The 16,715-nt window shown below is 46.2% G+C and overlaps 1 protein-coding gene across 5 annotated transcripts in view; it reads left to right on the top strand.

Moving 5' to 3' along the window:
• Positions 1–4,523: 4,523 nt before the first annotated feature.
• The window catches only part of TPP2 (tripeptidyl peptidase 2), an 88,044-nt gene continuing 75,852 nt past the window's right edge, over positions 4,524–16,715 (top strand). The window contains exons 1-4 of one of the 5 annotated variants that reach the window (XM_019486902.2): positions 4,524–5,102; positions 14,177–14,305; positions 15,706–15,801; positions 16,037–16,141. In XM_019486902.2, coding sequence (XP_019342447.1) covers positions 4,941–5,102; positions 14,177–14,305; positions 15,706–15,801; positions 16,037–16,141 — 492 coding nt within the window. In that variant the 5' untranslated portion in view covers positions 4,524–4,940. The remainder of the gene's footprint in view (positions 5,103–14,176; positions 14,306–15,705; positions 15,802–16,036; positions 16,142–16,715) is intronic. The other 4 variants (XM_014600449.3, XM_014600448.3, XM_014600446.3 and 1 more) reach the window with 4 other exon arrangements.

The raw sequence follows: 16,715 nt of genomic DNA, 5'->3' as shown, positions 1-16,715 counted from the left end.
TTTTATTTGTGTTCTAGGTAGTGTTAAAGTAATGTTGCAACTATGATGGTCCAGGAATTGTGCAAGAGGCAAGGAATTCTGTAGGCGGTATCTTTTATTGGACCAACTGTATGGTTGGGATAACATTAGACAAGCTTTTGACTGCAAGACATTCCTCCTGAGGCCATCATTCCTTGTCATTTGTGTTTCACACTTTCTGTTTAGAAATGGTGATTCAACCCTGACTCCTGCCACCTTACAGGCATAGGCAGATTAACGCGTGAGCCAACTGAGCCTGGGTCCAGGAGATCCTGCCAAACAGGGACCCCCAGATGCCTGGATGGTGGGCATGAGAAGGAGTGGGAGCAGCTTGGCTCAGAGGAAATTGGCAGCTGGGCCAGGCCAGACATGCATGATGTGGCAGGCAGTGGCTGCTGGGTACTAGGTGGGGCATTGGGTGTGACCGTGCTGGAGCCCTGGGAGTAGCCGGAGCTGCTGGTGGCAGGGAGCAGAGCCAGGCGCAGTGCATGGCCAGGGCCTGCCCATGCAGCCAACTCCCATCCTGGCCATGATCCTGCATGTTTGCCGGGTGCTGCTGCAGCCGGACTGAGCTGCAGCAGGGTGAGGGGCTGCCCCCAGAGCTCAGGCCATGCTGGATACACCCAGTGGGCTCTATACTCCTAGCACTGCCTGGCCACAGGGAGAAGTTGTGCAGGGTTCTGAGCAACTGGTCCCAGGCTTCAGTTCATGTGGACCTGTGGGCGGGGGTGGCCGCAGCTCCTGCCTTGGGCCTGGGGGGCAACACGTCTTGCTGCAGCTGCTGTGGGGCAGGGCACGGGTTGGGGAGGGCTCAGGCTGTAGCGGGGCAGGCCTCTGGATCGTGGGAGGGGGCTCCCAGGCCTAGGGCCCCAATGAATCTTAATCCGCCTCTGCTTACAGGAGCAGTTTTTCTGACCCTTGGCAGTAAGGGATAGAGCAGTCTATGTGACTTTGCACCCCTCCCCCCCCTGTACAACAGTACTTTGCTTTGGCTTGCATTAGTCATACCCAGCAGCGCCGAGTACTTCCTGATGCCCTGCCACATCCTGGTGGGACCACGTGTAAACCCATGTTATCTTGGGCAGCAGGTAGGGGAAGATGTGGATTCCCATTATACCCCTGTGGACTCCCCAATTTCTTCATGCACAAATTGCTGTGGATGGGTTACAGGAAACCACCAGCTGAGGGGACAGCCATGCAGGGGCATGGAGCCCCAGCTGCTGGGTCCACAAATACACCTAAATCACGAGGTGTCAATACAGACACCCTCCCCAGGAGCAGATCCAGGGAGGTGCAGTATTGCAGCTGTATCCCACCAACCACACTTTAACTGCCTGGGAGTGGTAGCAGCATTTCTATTCAGGTAGCAATGAGGGAGTCAACTGACTTCCTGGCTTATCATCCTTCTAAACTCTTCACTCAGCAGCTGTTAATGACCTTCTCTCCTTCAAATAAAGTCTTGCATTCAAAAGCTTGTTTAACTTTATCCCAGCTACACAGTTGGTCCAATAAAAGAGATCATATTAAGAAATGCTTTCCCCTCATATAATTTCTGGACCATCCCAGCTACAGTATCACTCTTATACTATGTCTCTTTTTTAATGGCCCCACTAATCAAGCTATCCTTTCTTCTGCAATTCTGTGTTAGCAGCTCCTGGTAGTCTAGCTCCTATTTCACAGCCCCACAGACTGGTTTTAGCTCTAGCTGGAAACATCAACTCAGGTGTGGCAATGTGAGCTCAGGTGAACATGAACTCAGGTGTAGAAAGTACTTCCAAGGAACCAGTGGAAGCTCTGTCAAGGTGCTCAGGAAGGATGTGATGAATCTGACACAAGAAAGAGATGTCCATTTCACACTAATTAGCACAGGACTAATGAAAGGCAGGCGAGTTTCTTTGCATAAATCCAATATATTTTATTAGATCAACTAAAAGAGATGGAAAAATTCTTCACTGCAAGCTTTTGGGTAAAAACACCCTTCTTCAGGCTGAGGAAGTCTGCAGTTGGTCTGTGCTCTTCCTGGATGGAACAGAAAAGAAGCCGGGGCCAGTATGCAAGAAAGCCAGTCAGTGAAAAAGCAAATTGAGACAGTCAACGGGCGAGAAAGCCAGTCAGTGAAAAAGCAAATTGAGGCAGTCAGTGGGTGAGAAACAGGTGTGTCAGGGAAGAGGGGAATATAGACCTGGTGATTCTACTTTTCTCTGATTAAAAAAAAATCCCCAGTTTTCAGTTAAAAAAGTAAATCCAAATCCACATTTTTCTGTGATTAAAATGAAACATCACTACACACACAAAATTGGTGTTTCATTTTAGTCACGGAATAATGTGGATTTGGGGTTACTTTTTTTTAACTGACAATTGGGGATTTTTTTAAATCAGAGAAAACCAGGATCCCTGATGATAAGATATAGCTGGTAAATAGTAGAGAGGTTATCTGGAGTATCAGATGTTAGGCAGGTTATAATGTGCCATAAATCCACTGTCTATATTTAGGCCATGATTTTTTTATGTGCAGTAGGTTGATGAACTGAAATCTGTAGGCTCATCTGGGAAAGGTGTTTTGTAAATTCCCTTTGAGGACTTGAACTGAAAGACTGGAGAGAGAGAGTGGCTGTCTTGTGAGAAATTTGCCTAGTGAAAGGCTTGACTAAAATGAAACTTTAACTAAAATGAAACTGACTAAAGAAAGTGCCTAATTCATCAGCCTGATGAAGGGAATTTGTGCCTGAAAGCTTGCAAAGAAGAATTTTTCCAACTATTTGAATTGTTCTAATAAAAGATATCAGATTTACCAAAAAGAACCTTGTCTGCCCATGTCCTTAGACCAACATGGCTACAACCTACAGCTCTGCCTAATAAGAGGGCACTTGTGTGGTGGTTTTACACTCAATAGGTCAGGCTTGTCCAACATGCAGCCCGCGGGCCACCATGCAGCCCGCCAAGCCGTTTTCTGAGGCCCGAGGTGCTGCGATGAGAAACGAAAGTAAACACTGTTTACTTTCGTTCCCACCCCTTGTCCCTCCCCCAGACCCTCAGCAGCTTCCTACTGGCTGCTGAAGGGCTGGGGAAGGAACAAGGTTCCCACACGCACCGCGTCAGCTTGACGTTCCTGACGCGGTGCGGCTCCTCTCCTCCCCCCTCATTTCACGGTGTCCCTTCCTAGCCCTACCCCTCCCTTCCTCATTTGCATCCCAGCCCCGCTCCACGCTGGTCCCCACTGGCCGCATGGACTGGAGCAGGTCACAGTGCAGCGGGTGGGCGGGCGGGCAGGCACGGGGGGCGCAGATGCCGGCTTGGAGGGATGATGCGGCTGGGCCTGCGGGAGATGCTGCTGCTGCTGCTGCGGCAGTGGAAGCCAGCGCCACTCCCGCCTCCCTGCAACCCCCTGTGCCAGCAGACATCGTGCTGGGGGTGGTAGTTGTGGGCCCTGGGGAGGGAGGAAGCCCCGCCAGTCGCGCTCGGGCTGCCCTGGGGGAGAGGGAGTAGGGGGGTGTCCCTGCACATCACGCACCCCCTGTAGGGTCCCTGCATGTCCCCCTGGCTGCTGAGCCCAGGCGCTCACGTGTGGGAGCATCCTCGAGGCTGCCCAGGTGGCAGGGAGGACACGGTGGGGTCAGGTGGTGCCCCTTGACCCCTGTGCCCCCAGGCCCCACTGGCTGGATGTTGCCCCAAGAGACCGGAGTAAGAGATTAAAGATCTGTGATGCATTTCAACCACGTATTTGAAAACTAGGAGGCATGAAACAATGGTAATAGAAAGCTCTGCTAAAAAAAAACAGATCCCTGCAACAATTCTCTGGAGTAATACAGCATGATGTCAACAGAGGTTTTGCATTCAAAAATGATTTTTACCCCTCTGTAAATTGTGGCTTTCCATGGGGACAAAAGCAGAGAATTAAGGGTGCAGCAGGGTGGTACGCTCCTCTCCAGCACTGCTAGGGGGGTGTTTAAAATAAATCAGTGCTATTAGACCAAATTGTTTTTATTTTGGATTTTAAACCACTTTCCAGACCCATTTCATTGTCACTTCCTGCAACTTCATTGGTGTCAAGTCACGTGACATCACTTCCTGATGTGATACCGCTTCCTGTGAGGTCTTTGAATATGGCTCGCTGGCCCACTGGGTGATAAAAAGTTCATGATCTGGCCCCACATTCAAAAAGGTTGGACACCCCTGCAACAGGTGATCCAGCAACGAAGGCCCAACCCAATAAGGTTTTAGTCTTTTCCTACCCTAGTCTGAATACTGCAGCCCTGCCCCTCCCGACAAAAAAAACTCCTTGCGGAGTGTTATAGGAGAAGGACCGCCAACCCTCTGGAGCACAAGACCCCCCACCATGGGGGAAGAGATTAGCTCCACCCTCTGCAACGTCACAGCGAGAGGTTCTGATTGGCCCAACCCCGCTCTCTCCTCCCCCGCGCCACCGCGCGCCCTTGCGCATGCCCCGCGGCGGCCTGAGCCGTGTGTGCTGTCCATTCGCAAGCTGCCTTTGGCTTGGCAGTAGAGGGTTCTGCGGCCGGGAGCGGGACAAGGGGGCTGAATCTAGTCATAGCACTAATATGGAGAGGAGGCGGGAAGGAACCGGCGGGCGCTCCCTTTAAAAGTATGCTTGAAAGGGCAGCGGCTGCGTCACTAAGCCAAGCGCTCTTGACTTCCGGAGGTTTCTTCAGCCCGATTGGCTGGGCAGGGAAAAGGGGCGCGCGCATGCGCTCTCCAGCTCCGGCGCGGCCAGAATTGCGTCCCGCCTTCCTATTGGTTCCTTCCCTCCCCCCTCCTTTTAGCCAGCCGTTCCCCGCTGGCTGGCACATCGGGGCCCGTAGCGCCCAGTGATTGGCCGAGCCGGCGCCTGCGTCGCTGGGCTCCGGGCAAGGAGTCGTCGCCGGCCGCGCGCTGCGCTCGTTTGTTCTACCTCCGCCGACATCATGGCGGCTGCAGCCGAAGAGCCGTTCCCTTTCCACGGGCTGCTGCCCAAGAAGGAGACGGGCGCCGCCTCCTTCCTCTGCCGCTATCCGGAGTACGACGGGCGTGGCGTGCTGCTGGCTGTGCTCGACACCGGCGTCGACCCGGGCGCCCCGGGCATGCAGGTGGGCAACGGTGGGGGCGGCTGGGCCTGGCGTGTGTGTGAGGGAAGGGTCTCGTGGGGGCGGGGAGGGGCTGGCTCGGGTGCCCGGGAGGAGCTCCCAGCAGGCGCCATGCAACTCTCCCCATCTCAGCCCCTGGGGCGGTGAGGGTGGGGCGGTTAACCTTCTCTGATTCATTCCCTTCTTGCCAGGGGCGAGCTGCCTGGGTGGCGCCTGTGCCTAGTGCTGACAGGCTGGGGGGGGGCATTACCTGAGTGCCTAAGGCAGGCAAGCAAGGGTCTTTGGGTAGATGTGGTGTCTTTTATTAGACTAAAATGTGACAAAGGGGAAGGAGGATGGATGGGCACAATAGTGCTTCAAGCATCCATTGCTCCCCTTGCTTTTGTTTGTAGTTACCGTGGCCTGAGAGTTCCTGCTCTGAGTGGCTGTGAGCTGGCCCTGAGTTCTGGGGCTTGGCACCTTCTGAGCACTTCCCTCTGCAGCTTTCAGTTTCTAACTTGCTTTCCTGCGCACGTGTCTGTGTGTGCATTCCTGTCTGCCTATCTATTCGTCTGTGATTCGTGCATACTTGCATACAGTGTGTGGATGCAGTGCAGCTGGGTTTTTTTAAATAGAGATGGGTGTGGGGATGCAGGGTGAGTGGGTTTTGTGTGTATGCGTGCTCATACGTCTGTGTATGTGTGTGCACACATGCACACTGCATCCAGTCACTGCTCAGCACCTCTAGCTGGATTTGGGCAGCAGGTGTGATGGACGTTGAGGAGGAGTTTGAAGAAAGGCGGCAGTTTTACGTGAAGGTTAAAGGAGAGTATAGGCAACTGTGGCAAGGATGCTTAGATGAGAGGTGAACAAGCTAATGTCAGCATCATATCAAAAAGGGTGTGGGGCTGCTATGGGAGAAGATGGGACTGTAGCTGAGGGGCAGCAATTATTTGGGTCTGCATGCCACATAGGCTGTTCTGGGGAGCTGCCATGGGCCAGTCAGCACCCTCCCCCTGCCCCACCCCATGCAACAGCCCAGAGCCCCTGTGTCCCCAGCCCGCCCTGCGCCTGGTCTGGACCACCTGCCCACGCTGAGCAGCTGCAGCAGCTGGGCAGAAGCTGCTGCTCAGCATGCGGGGGGGAGGGGGGGGGGGGAGTGGTCATCTTTCCCTTTGCCACTGCCAGGCCCTTCTTGCTGCAGTGTGTGAAGCCTGTGTCCAGGCTGTCCTATGACTCCTCTCCCCCACCATCACAGCTGCCTCTGGGCTGCCCAGCAGGGCAGCAGTAGCAGTGCAGAGGAGCACTGCCTGGGCTGTCTAGAAAGGCAGTCTACCCAGGGGGCAGTGGGACACCCCCTTGGCCAGACAGCACCTGGGCCAGGCGGGACCAAGAGACCTGCTGTGGGCCATATTTTGCCAACCCCTGCTGTAGATAGAGTAGTGCAGAGGTTTGGAGGGGCCTGAAAAAAGTTTGAACCTCTTGAAATGGGGGAAAGCAGGCCAGTGGTGAAGGAGTAGATGGTCAGAATGTGTGTATTTGGAATGAAGTGAAAGGGAATGTTGTCTTGTTACACAGGCTTTTGTTTTACCCAAAGTACAAGAAAAGCCAAAGCAAGTTCCTCCAAACTACATGCTGATTTATCGGGATGTTATAGATCAGGCAGTATTAACAAGAGCTGCTACATACAGCAGAGAATACAGACATACTTACTGCTGGGGGGGTGAGGTCTCAGGGTCCTCAGAATAAATCCTCAGGGTTTGAGGCGAGTTCTACATTCCCACCCCTCCGCCTTTGTACGGAGCAGTTTTATACAGTGCAGGTTCAGATTTCTGTGTTCCTGCCCATTCCTCTTAGATAAGGATCTCTTAGCCAACTCATTAGGAAGCAGGGAAACTGAGTCATGGCCTGTGACAATTGTTCTTTCCTAGGGTTGCCTTATTAGCATTGCACTATGCAGCTCAACTCTCTTGAAACTCTCCCTTGCAATCTGCTTCTTGCATGCTAATTGTTGTGATTTCAGTCTGAACTCCTTCTGGGATCAGCGTACCAATGCAGAAGAATGTAGGAACCCCAGAACTTCAAAAAGGGGTGAGAGATGTTTCGGACTCCCTGACAGTATGGGTGTCAGGAAAACCAGAAAGAAAGAGTTTGGCATAGTCAAAACAAAGTTTGTGAGGGTCTATAGGAGTTGGAAGTTGAATCTCAGGTTACAAATGCGCACAGTGTGGAGCTTTAGTTCTTTTAATGGCAGAGCAAAGAAGTAGGGAGTTTTGGAGGAAAGATTCATTTTGCCTTTTTATGAAGGCGGTGGTGAATTCAGGGAGGAACTGTCCTGGAGCTATTGACAAGTTTGTCAGGAATGGAAATGTCTAAATGTGATATTTGAAATTGTGAGCAGATCTAATTGGAGAAAGAAAGTGTATAATAAAGAGGACTGGGCAAAGGTTTCAGTGCTTTGGGAACTTCATGGAGTGGATGTGAGAAGGAGAACAGACCAAAAAAAAGAACACTGAAAGAATGACCACACACAGAAAACGAAGCGGGGAGAAGGGTGGGATATTAAGAAGGATGGTGTAACAGTGTTAAAAGCAGACTAGGCATTAGGATGGGTGGAGACTGATTTGACAGGAAACTACTTGAAAGCAGGGTTGTGAAGATCATCCAAACCTACAGGCTGCTTAAGCTGTTCTGGGCTGGTCCTTGGGCCAGGTCTGGATCTAGCATATGCCCTGGACCAGCAGTCTACAGACTGTGCAGCGTGTGGGGTTGATCTGATGACACGTGATTCTGGTATTGCCCATGGGTCCTCAATTAGAGGCTGCGTCATGGGGTTCCATAGGCTGTACCTTTGATATCCCTCCTTTAACGAAGTGATTCTCAACCAGGATGCCACAAGATTCTTTTATGCATGATGTAGGGGTGCTGCATAGTATTAGCACTATCAGATGTGCAAGCACCTAGATGTTTTTGGTGCTCAGAACCATATAAAGTTTAGGCTGCATTCTCAGGAAAATTAAATGGGCTTAATATTATTATTATTATTATTATTATTATTTCTTTTGTTCTATTGAAAGATGTCAGGCAATGTATATTGTGCTACATCTAAAAGAGAGTCTGATTCTAGCATATTTTATTTGGTTTACAAAGGTTTATTTTTTTCCTATTAGTTGTGAAGAATTAAGTTTCCTGAAACAAAGCTATGGATAATTGTAGTTACCCTGTATATCATCTGGTCATAATTAAACCTTGAGGAGGGGGCATTATTTTGGATGGACCATGGGAGGCTGGGGTGGGGGGGAAGGTATCAAAGGGATGCAACTTTTTTTTTTTTTTTTAGTAAAGGCAAGCCTTTTGATACTGATACGCCCTGCTCCTCAAGTATGCCAACACCAACTCTTTATTTGTTGGCTTAACAATGTCATTCTCCATTGATTCCCTTCTTCACTGCAACAAGTTAAAATTCCTTTTCTTTTTACAGCCATGTATCCTTATGCATATCTGACTTAATTTCATCGTGTTGTCTTTCACTTTTGCAGCTGGTGCTAGTTTTAAAGTCCTGTGTGTCTGCTTCCCTTGCAACAGTGGGGTTTTTTTTCATTGGCAGCTCTGGATAAATACTCATTTTTATTAGCCATAATTCAAAAACAATTCACTTGACTGAAACCTCAGGATGTGTGGGTATTTAAATTGGGTGACTGCATAATTCTGTTGTGCCCTTTGCTTCTCTATCCCATCTTCTCTCTGTTGTTAGCTTGCTTATTTTGTCATGTTTCAGTGCAGAAACCATACCATTTAGTGCAGGACCATACCATTTAGCAAGCTTGTTTTATAAAGTGTCAAGTATGCTTTTAGCTGCTGTCAAATAAATAGTAAAGGGCTTAATTGTCACTTCATAAACTTGCAGTTTTTCCCACTAGAAACTGCATTTGGCCGAAGTAGTCAATTTGATCTGACTTTTTAAAAATAAAACAGTTTGTATGCAAAAAAAGTCTTAGCTTTTATGATGTAATGAAAGAGCTTAAGCTATATTTTTTTTCTGCTGAAATCAGTAAAGCCTGATGGGTTGACAAGAGTATGTCCAGTCATGTGTGCGTGCTTTAAATCAGACTTCAGACTGACATAATTTAAGAGTAGACTATCCAGCTCTACTTCTGTTACATGCAGAAGCTTCTTGATGTCAGAGTAATTTTTAAATCCTTGATTTAAATTAATTTATAAAAAATATTTAAATTAGTTTCACAAAGCCCCAGCTAATCTGAAAAATATATGCTGTCATAACTTTAAAATAAATAATTAAAAAGTTTTTTCTCACTGCTGGTAGGTTGTTTCGTGTGAATTTTACTAAACTACTATTGGCTAAAAACAGTACAAAATAGTCATTCTAATATTTTCCCTTTCAAATCCAAAATGGCACAAAATATTTGTAACTATGTCACAAGTTGCTTCTTTTTTTAGCACAAGTAAATTGTTTCGGATTTCAGTACCTTACCATAAACAAAACTACTGAAATTTATTTTGACATAATTTCTGTTGATTGGTTTCAGAACTAAAGTAATCCAACATTAAAACAGTCCATAATAAAAGTAATTTTATTATTTACATTTGTTGGTGTTGCTTTCAGAATTAAAATGCTTGATAATACTTAGTTTGTGCCAGCCAAAGTCTTTTTCTCATAATTATGAAATATGAAGCATCTGTCTGGGACATGGACAGAAGGGACTGAATCTGGGATCATTGGATATGGAACCCTGTATCCAATACTGCAGATGAAGGACCAGCATTCATTGTCTCAAAGACACTACAGGTCCTTACTTATGTGGATCCTCAAGTGAAGGGTAGAGATGCATATAGGGTAAGTGTGTCTTACACTTTGTTTCTGTCAAGGGAAACGCTTCCTAAACCTGCTACAGCTCATCCTCCCAGTGGCCACATGTTTGGACAATGACTCCAAATGACAAATCAACCTACTCATGGGTTATATTTTCATTCATTTTTTTCACACAGTTCCATCATTGAACAGTTGTTAGATTTACTAGTAGAATACAGAAAAACCTGCCTATTGAAATGGCCCCATATGTTTGTTTAATTTATTTATTAGATTTCTATCCTGTCCTATCCAAAGAGCTCAGAGCAGCTTACAGTAAACAAACAGCTCCAGACAGGATTCCTCCAACAACGACCCAAAACCCGAGAGCTCTCGCTCTGCCCACCTCCAGCCACTATCTCCCTGGCTGCATCTGCATGCAAGTTAACCTTCCCACTAGTTAACCACACCTCCCAACAACTTATTCATAGAAACCTGTCTTCAGCATAAACCTCTTATACCTGTTTTGGAACATTTGTTGATTTTTTGAGAGTGAAAACTTGCACATGTAAACATTAATTGCAAATGCCAAACAGTGACAGTGTGTTGAAGTCTGCTTTATAATGATTTTTTTAAAACAATTTTATATAGCTGCAGTTCAGTAAATGTTATGTTCAGTTGCTAAAGCTGTTGAAGATTAAATGTGTTATGTAGAAACAAAACACGTTACTATTAGCTTTGGCATTTGGAGCAGTTCTTTAGGCAGCCTTTTCAAAGTCATATATGTTAGTTTCTGCTAAATGGGAGTTAATTTTTGTGGTACCTGTCACCGACGTTTGTTGTATGTCGAAGTAATTTTGATTAAATGTTTATAGAACTACTGTAATCTATGAAAATTCTCAGCTTTAATATTGCATGAGAAACGCACAACTGTCTTTTAGTTTGGAAGCTGCTGAATTTATTGTTTATAACAGGGGTGGGCAATTATTTCAGCTGGAGTGCTGCTTAATGAGTTTTAGTGAGGTGTCAAGGGCCACAAGGGTAGCCCTGCCCCTTGACAGGTTCCCCACCCCCTGTTGCCATTTTGGGATTAGAAGTCCTGCCCCTAACCTCCCTAACCTTTGCCACTGGAAGTCCCTCCTCTTGTCTCAGAAGTACTCCTTTTGGGAGCAGGGTTGCCATCTTGAAACTGGAAAAAAAAATACCACAAATCATATACTAAAGAAATCAGATGTCTACTATAGCTTATTTTTCTTAAATTTAAATATTTTTCTCCTGATTTATGTGTGTTTGCATTGTGTATCAAGAGACAGTCTCAAAATAGCTTAAAATACACTCTTACTCCTGTATATTGTGTCTCACCCACTGCTTTGTGGTTCTGAGCAGTGCCAGCCTTTGCTGTTCTGCTCTCTGCACCTGTGTTCAGGCCCCAGTGATCCCCATGCCTTTCCTGGGAAGCCCTTGACTGGGGCTCAGGGGCTGGGCTACTTTAATGCACTTCCCTTACAAGCCAGCCTCCTCCTGCACAGGCTATTCTAGAGGGCCTCTAAGCCTGGCTGTAGTGCCTACCTGGAGTGTTTGCCCACCCCCAAATCTCTCTCTCTCCCCCATGCTGCTGCTGCTGCTGCCGCCCCCTCTGCCCTGCAGGACCAGGAGTTCCCCCAGGCTGGGGCCACATGTCCCAGCACTGGTGTGGGCATATGGCAGGGCTGTGTGTGGCAGTTGCCTCGGAGCCACAGCTCCCACCAGCAGGTCTTGTCCCTTCCCGTGTGGCCAGCTGGACACGCAGGTTGTGAAATTGATGTAGGGTTTGTAGGGGTGATGCTTGTGGTGCGGGTATGGGGCTTATGCAAGGGTTTGGGGTTTGTGGCTGGGTATGTGGATGAGGGCTTTGTCGGGGTGGTTTGGGGGTGTGGGGCTTATGGGTGCATTGTGGGTGTGGGGGAGGACTGTGTGGATATGTGGAGGGCTTCCCTGGAGGGGTGGGTCCCCCGCCTACCTTCCACAGGGTATACAGCCCCCTGCAGCAGCGGCTGTTTGGGGCACTCGGGACCTGCTGTTGGTAGAGGCCTGGCTGCCTCTACCGAATGTCGTGGGCCCAGCCCAGCCAGGCCTGGGGTTGTGTGCCTCCAGAGTGGCCACTGTGGCTGTCGCTTGGGGTCTTGACACTGCATGGAGGGGCCATGCGTTGGGCTGGGCTGGGTCCTGCCTCCAAGTGACCTACACACCTTTGGGCTGGGTTGGCTCCATGGGGGCAGGAGCCCCCATGAGGCAGATGTACAGCCTCTGCATGCAGTGCCGGGACGCCAGCTGACAGCCAGAGCGGGCTGGTGCTGCCTGAAGGCGCGTGGCCCTAAGCCAGGCTGGGTAAACAACATGCAGCACAGGCGGCACTGGGTTTGAGGCAGCCGGCTTTGTGCCATGGCGGGGGGGGGGTGGCTCTGCCAGCTGTGGGCCCTGAGTGCTTGACAGCCGATGCTGCAGGGAGGCTGTATGCCCTGTGGGGGCTGGGTGGGGGATCCCCTCCCCTGAGCTCCGCAACATGCAAACACAGCTTCCTTCACATCCACAGTCCCTCCTCACACCCACAATCCTCCCCCACATCCTTACTTACCTAGGACGGTGCCTGGGCCCAGGTCACGCTTCAGCCTTGCCTCACTCCTATTGCTCCAGTGTGCTGTGGTAATGTGCTGGGACAGCCACAGAGATGCTCTGGCCAGATGCGTGCCTTGCCCTGCTTTTTTTCTGCATGTTTTTGTTTGATATTGGGTTTCCAGGTGGCAAATTTAGAGCCCACGCTGCAAATATGCACTGCGGGGAACATTTTTTTGTTTCCAGTGTGCCTTTGAGATGCTGCAAGAGGCATGTGTGTGCTCATCCAGACGTGTCCTAAGAGTCTGTTTAGATAAATTCTGTTTTTAATTCAGTCAATTGTTTTGCCAAGCTGTTCTTTCCATTCTTATCTATTTGGATCATAAAAGAAACCTTGCTATATTGCCTTATAATGGGGTGACCAAACCATGGTTTGCAAGCCACATACAGCTCCGTGGCAGTTTAAACACAACTGCCAAAGAAAGTCATTCAACCACAGATTATTATTTGAGCTAGAGGATTATGTGCCTATCTTGACTCTGGGGCATATTAATCTTAAATTTTGTGTTCTGAAGCTCATGGTTACGCCAGTATTCTTGTGCTGATAGAATGGCTTAGAAATTTGGCCGACTTTATTATATAACATATGCCATAATCTAATTCTAGCTGGATTAGGTGCCATCTGTGGTGTTTTTTTTATTGTATTTATTTTTTTTAGGTTCAACCTTATCACTTTTTTCTTCTGAAGGTTTCTAGTATCTCCTTTAGGGAGAAGGTTAGAAAGGTAAAGTTATGCAACACATCTTTTCTCATGGAGGGTTGGAAGTGACAACCTGTAAAGCCTAATAAAGTTGGTTGCTTTTCATTTAGTTTGAGATGGGAACATGTAAGTGCTCTGTTTAGCCAGTCAGTTTGCCTCCTTCCTTGGAAAGAATTCACTCCTTTCATAGTATTTATTTAGTAGGTTTCTAGCAATATACACAACTTCTTACCAGCAATTGAATGTGACAGGATATTCATATTCCCATTTACTTTTGAAACATAAAGAAATAAAGCTTGTAACTGCATACTGCTTGGGATGTAAATTCCCAGGCTATTCTTCTCCCTTAATGATTTGTATTTGTTCCTTTTCCTTTTGCTTTATGTCCTTTATTTTTTTTTCCCTTGGATGATTCCTGTACTGCTGCAAGATGAGGCAGGAGCAGTAGTGTGGAATGTAATATGTACTGTTCTATTTTGTTCTTTTCTATGTTAGTTTTTCTAAAGTTTGGCAGGAAAAAGGTGGCTTAGGCAGGTGAACATATTCCTCAGAAATGCAAGTAGTGTGTTTTGGGTAGTTAAGAAACATGTAAAATTTGATCCTGCATTGACTTTAGGCCTCTGAGCATTAATAATGTAATCTTTCCTTTTTCTTGTCTCTTAGACATTGTTTTTCAGAAATCAGATCATTTTTATACAAGGCTATAACAGCATCGAAATGCAGTCTTCATCTCCACATGAATCTGTAACCATAATGTTAACATAATTCCATACTGTTTTGTTTGTATGTGTGTAAATAAAATGCAGGCTTGCCTAAATGTGCAGGTCAGTGTATTTAAAAAAAAAATGTATAAAAATGAAGGTGTCTGATTTGCTGTTGAAAGTGTCACTGGCAGAATCTGGTTATCTAAGTTTCACGTGATTATTTGTTTGCTTTCAGATTACAACTGATGGGAAACCCAAGATAGCTGACATTATTGATACAACAGGCAGTGGTGATGTAAACACTTCCACGGTAGTAGAACTCAAAGATGGGGAAATTGTAGGTCTTTCTGGAAGAACTCTAAAGGTAAAGGTTTCTATTGTATCATTGTATGGGGTTTTCTTTACTGTTGCTGGATTCAACGTCCCTCTTCCATCCTTTTGTTTTTCTGCATAGTGTATCACCTCCTAAACCCCACCCCAAACTAGTATAGCATTTGCTGACCATTGTGTTAACTAACGTAACATTTGCTGACCATTATGATGTTCATTCTGCTTGTGTGTTATGTCCCTTTCACCCTACTTCGTCTCGTCTATTTATGCTTTAAGTTCTGTGGGTCAGAGGCTGCTGATCACTGGGTGTTTTCAATATTAAAATGCACTTAATGTCAGTTATTTGATTGGTCCTTGGGCATTTTAAAATGATCCAATATTTTAAACTTAGTTCTGAAAGATGGATCAGCAGAACATCAAGATACCTTTAGAAATATCCCAAAATGTGTATGATCATGTGAAATATACTAATATTTGTGGAGACTAGCTTTATAAAATATATCAGATTAAAACTTGACATCCAGAGACAAGAGTCTGATTAGGTGACTGATGGTTCTAGTTACAAAAGCCACATTTTCTTGCTGTTAAGAACCCAAAGGTCTGAAAATAGTCTAGAACAGGTGATCAACTTATGACATAAGTGCCACAGGTTGCATGGATAGCTTCTGCCTGTGGCAGGGGAAATGGATTGGAATAGCACTCGGAAAGGTCCTGGGGCTTAATTTGTGGCATGCTTGCCAAAAAGGGTGGATACCACTCATCTAGAAGACAGCTGAGGTGGTAAGTCTTGTTAACAGCTATTGCTTTTGTTATTAATGGTCTTTATGAGGACTGATTTTGACACAGGTTAATGAGATGAAAGTTCTAAGTTTACATCTTTACAATATTTGAACTCCTCCATGCTGTCAGTCTTTTTATGATTGTATATGAGAGAATATAGTTCTCTGTCCTAATTGATCTGAAAGATATGGGGTCAGCAAATTTGGTCTGACAGCCCAACGATAGCAGAAAGTTAAGCTCCACTTTTGCCTCAAGCTGCTTGTCAGCATCTAATATAGGAAACAGAACTGCCTACAACAATTATGAAAAGAAACCAGAACAAAATACTGCTTTGGCAATGTATTCTAGAGCTGGTACGAATGGCCAGCTCTGTAAAATGATAGTTCAGTTTCTACCATCATAAAACACCTGTATAGAGGTTTTCAATTATGGTGCCACATGTATTAATACTCCTTTCCTGGGAATGGGATTATGACTGCCACCTCATCTTGCAAAACCTGTTGGTTATTGCCACTTGAATCCAATGACAGATCTGAACTATTACAAATATATTTAGCTATGTAATTTTATGTAACACTTTAGCATTGTCTTTTGAGTCTGACTGTATATTTAGTGAACCTGTCTTTATTTTGGAGTCTTATTTGTTTACTCTAGATTCCAACAAGCTGGATAAATCCTTCAGGCAAGTACCACATTGGCATGAAAAATGGCTATGATGTCTACCCTAAAGCTCTTAAGGAGAGGATTCAGGTAATGTTACCCTTTTGCTTCTGTTGAATGTATTCATATTTTATGGATTTTAATCCCTTTAAAAAAAAAAAAGTTTTATTATAAATTATGGCTTTTAAATGACTTATGTAAGATGATTTGTTTGTATGTAGTTCTTTATGTACTAAATCATCTATTAATCATGTGGCAACTCTGCATGTGTAAAGTACTAATATTGTTATATTTTAGTGAAAAATCTTAGCTTTTTCTTTTACAGAAAGAACGCAAGGAAAAACTCTGGGATCCTTTTCACAGACTACTTCTAGCAGAGGCTTGTAGAAAATTAGATGAATTTGACGCTGTTCATAGCTCTCCTTCACAAGTTTGTACTATTTTTTAAAAACTGTCATTGTTCATAGTGTACAAATGAAGAATAAGAGACCTAATAAGATTATTCTAGTACACAATTTTATTGTTGTATTTTTGTTCTTTTGTTGGGTAGTAGAAAATATATATAAATACTTCTGTGGCTTTGAATACTCTCATTTTCTTCTATATTAGTTTTTACAGTAGTTTTCATTTTCTGTATTGTGTCCTGATAGATCTTGTGATCTGTGATAATCCCAGTAGAGAAAATTGACAATGTTTTCCTTTCATGAAAGCTGCATGTTATTGTAAAGTGACAGGCAGTAAATTCACTAAGGGTTTAGACTAGTGGCTCCCAACCTCGGGTCGCAACCAAAAGCAGGGTCGTGGGGAGGTCCGCCCCTCTCGCCTGGGGCTGTCCCCGGTGCACGGTCCGCATGACTCTCGCCACCACTGCCTCCCATAATCCTGACCCAGCCTGAGCTCTGCTAGTGCCGCCAGGCTTTAGTGAGGGTGGAGGCAGGGGTTGTGACCCGGATTTAGGGTCACAGCAAAAAAAGGTTGGGAGCCACTGGTTTAGACTGTTGTAA

The sequence above is a fragment of the Alligator mississippiensis genome, chromosome 1 (assembly GCF_030867095.1).
Source record: "Alligator mississippiensis isolate rAllMis1 chromosome 1, rAllMis1, whole genome shotgun sequence".
NCBI classification, from domain to species: domain Eukaryota; kingdom Metazoa; phylum Chordata; order Crocodylia; family Alligatoridae; genus Alligator; species Alligator mississippiensis.
This window is presented reverse-complemented; position numbering and strand designations above follow the sequence as displayed.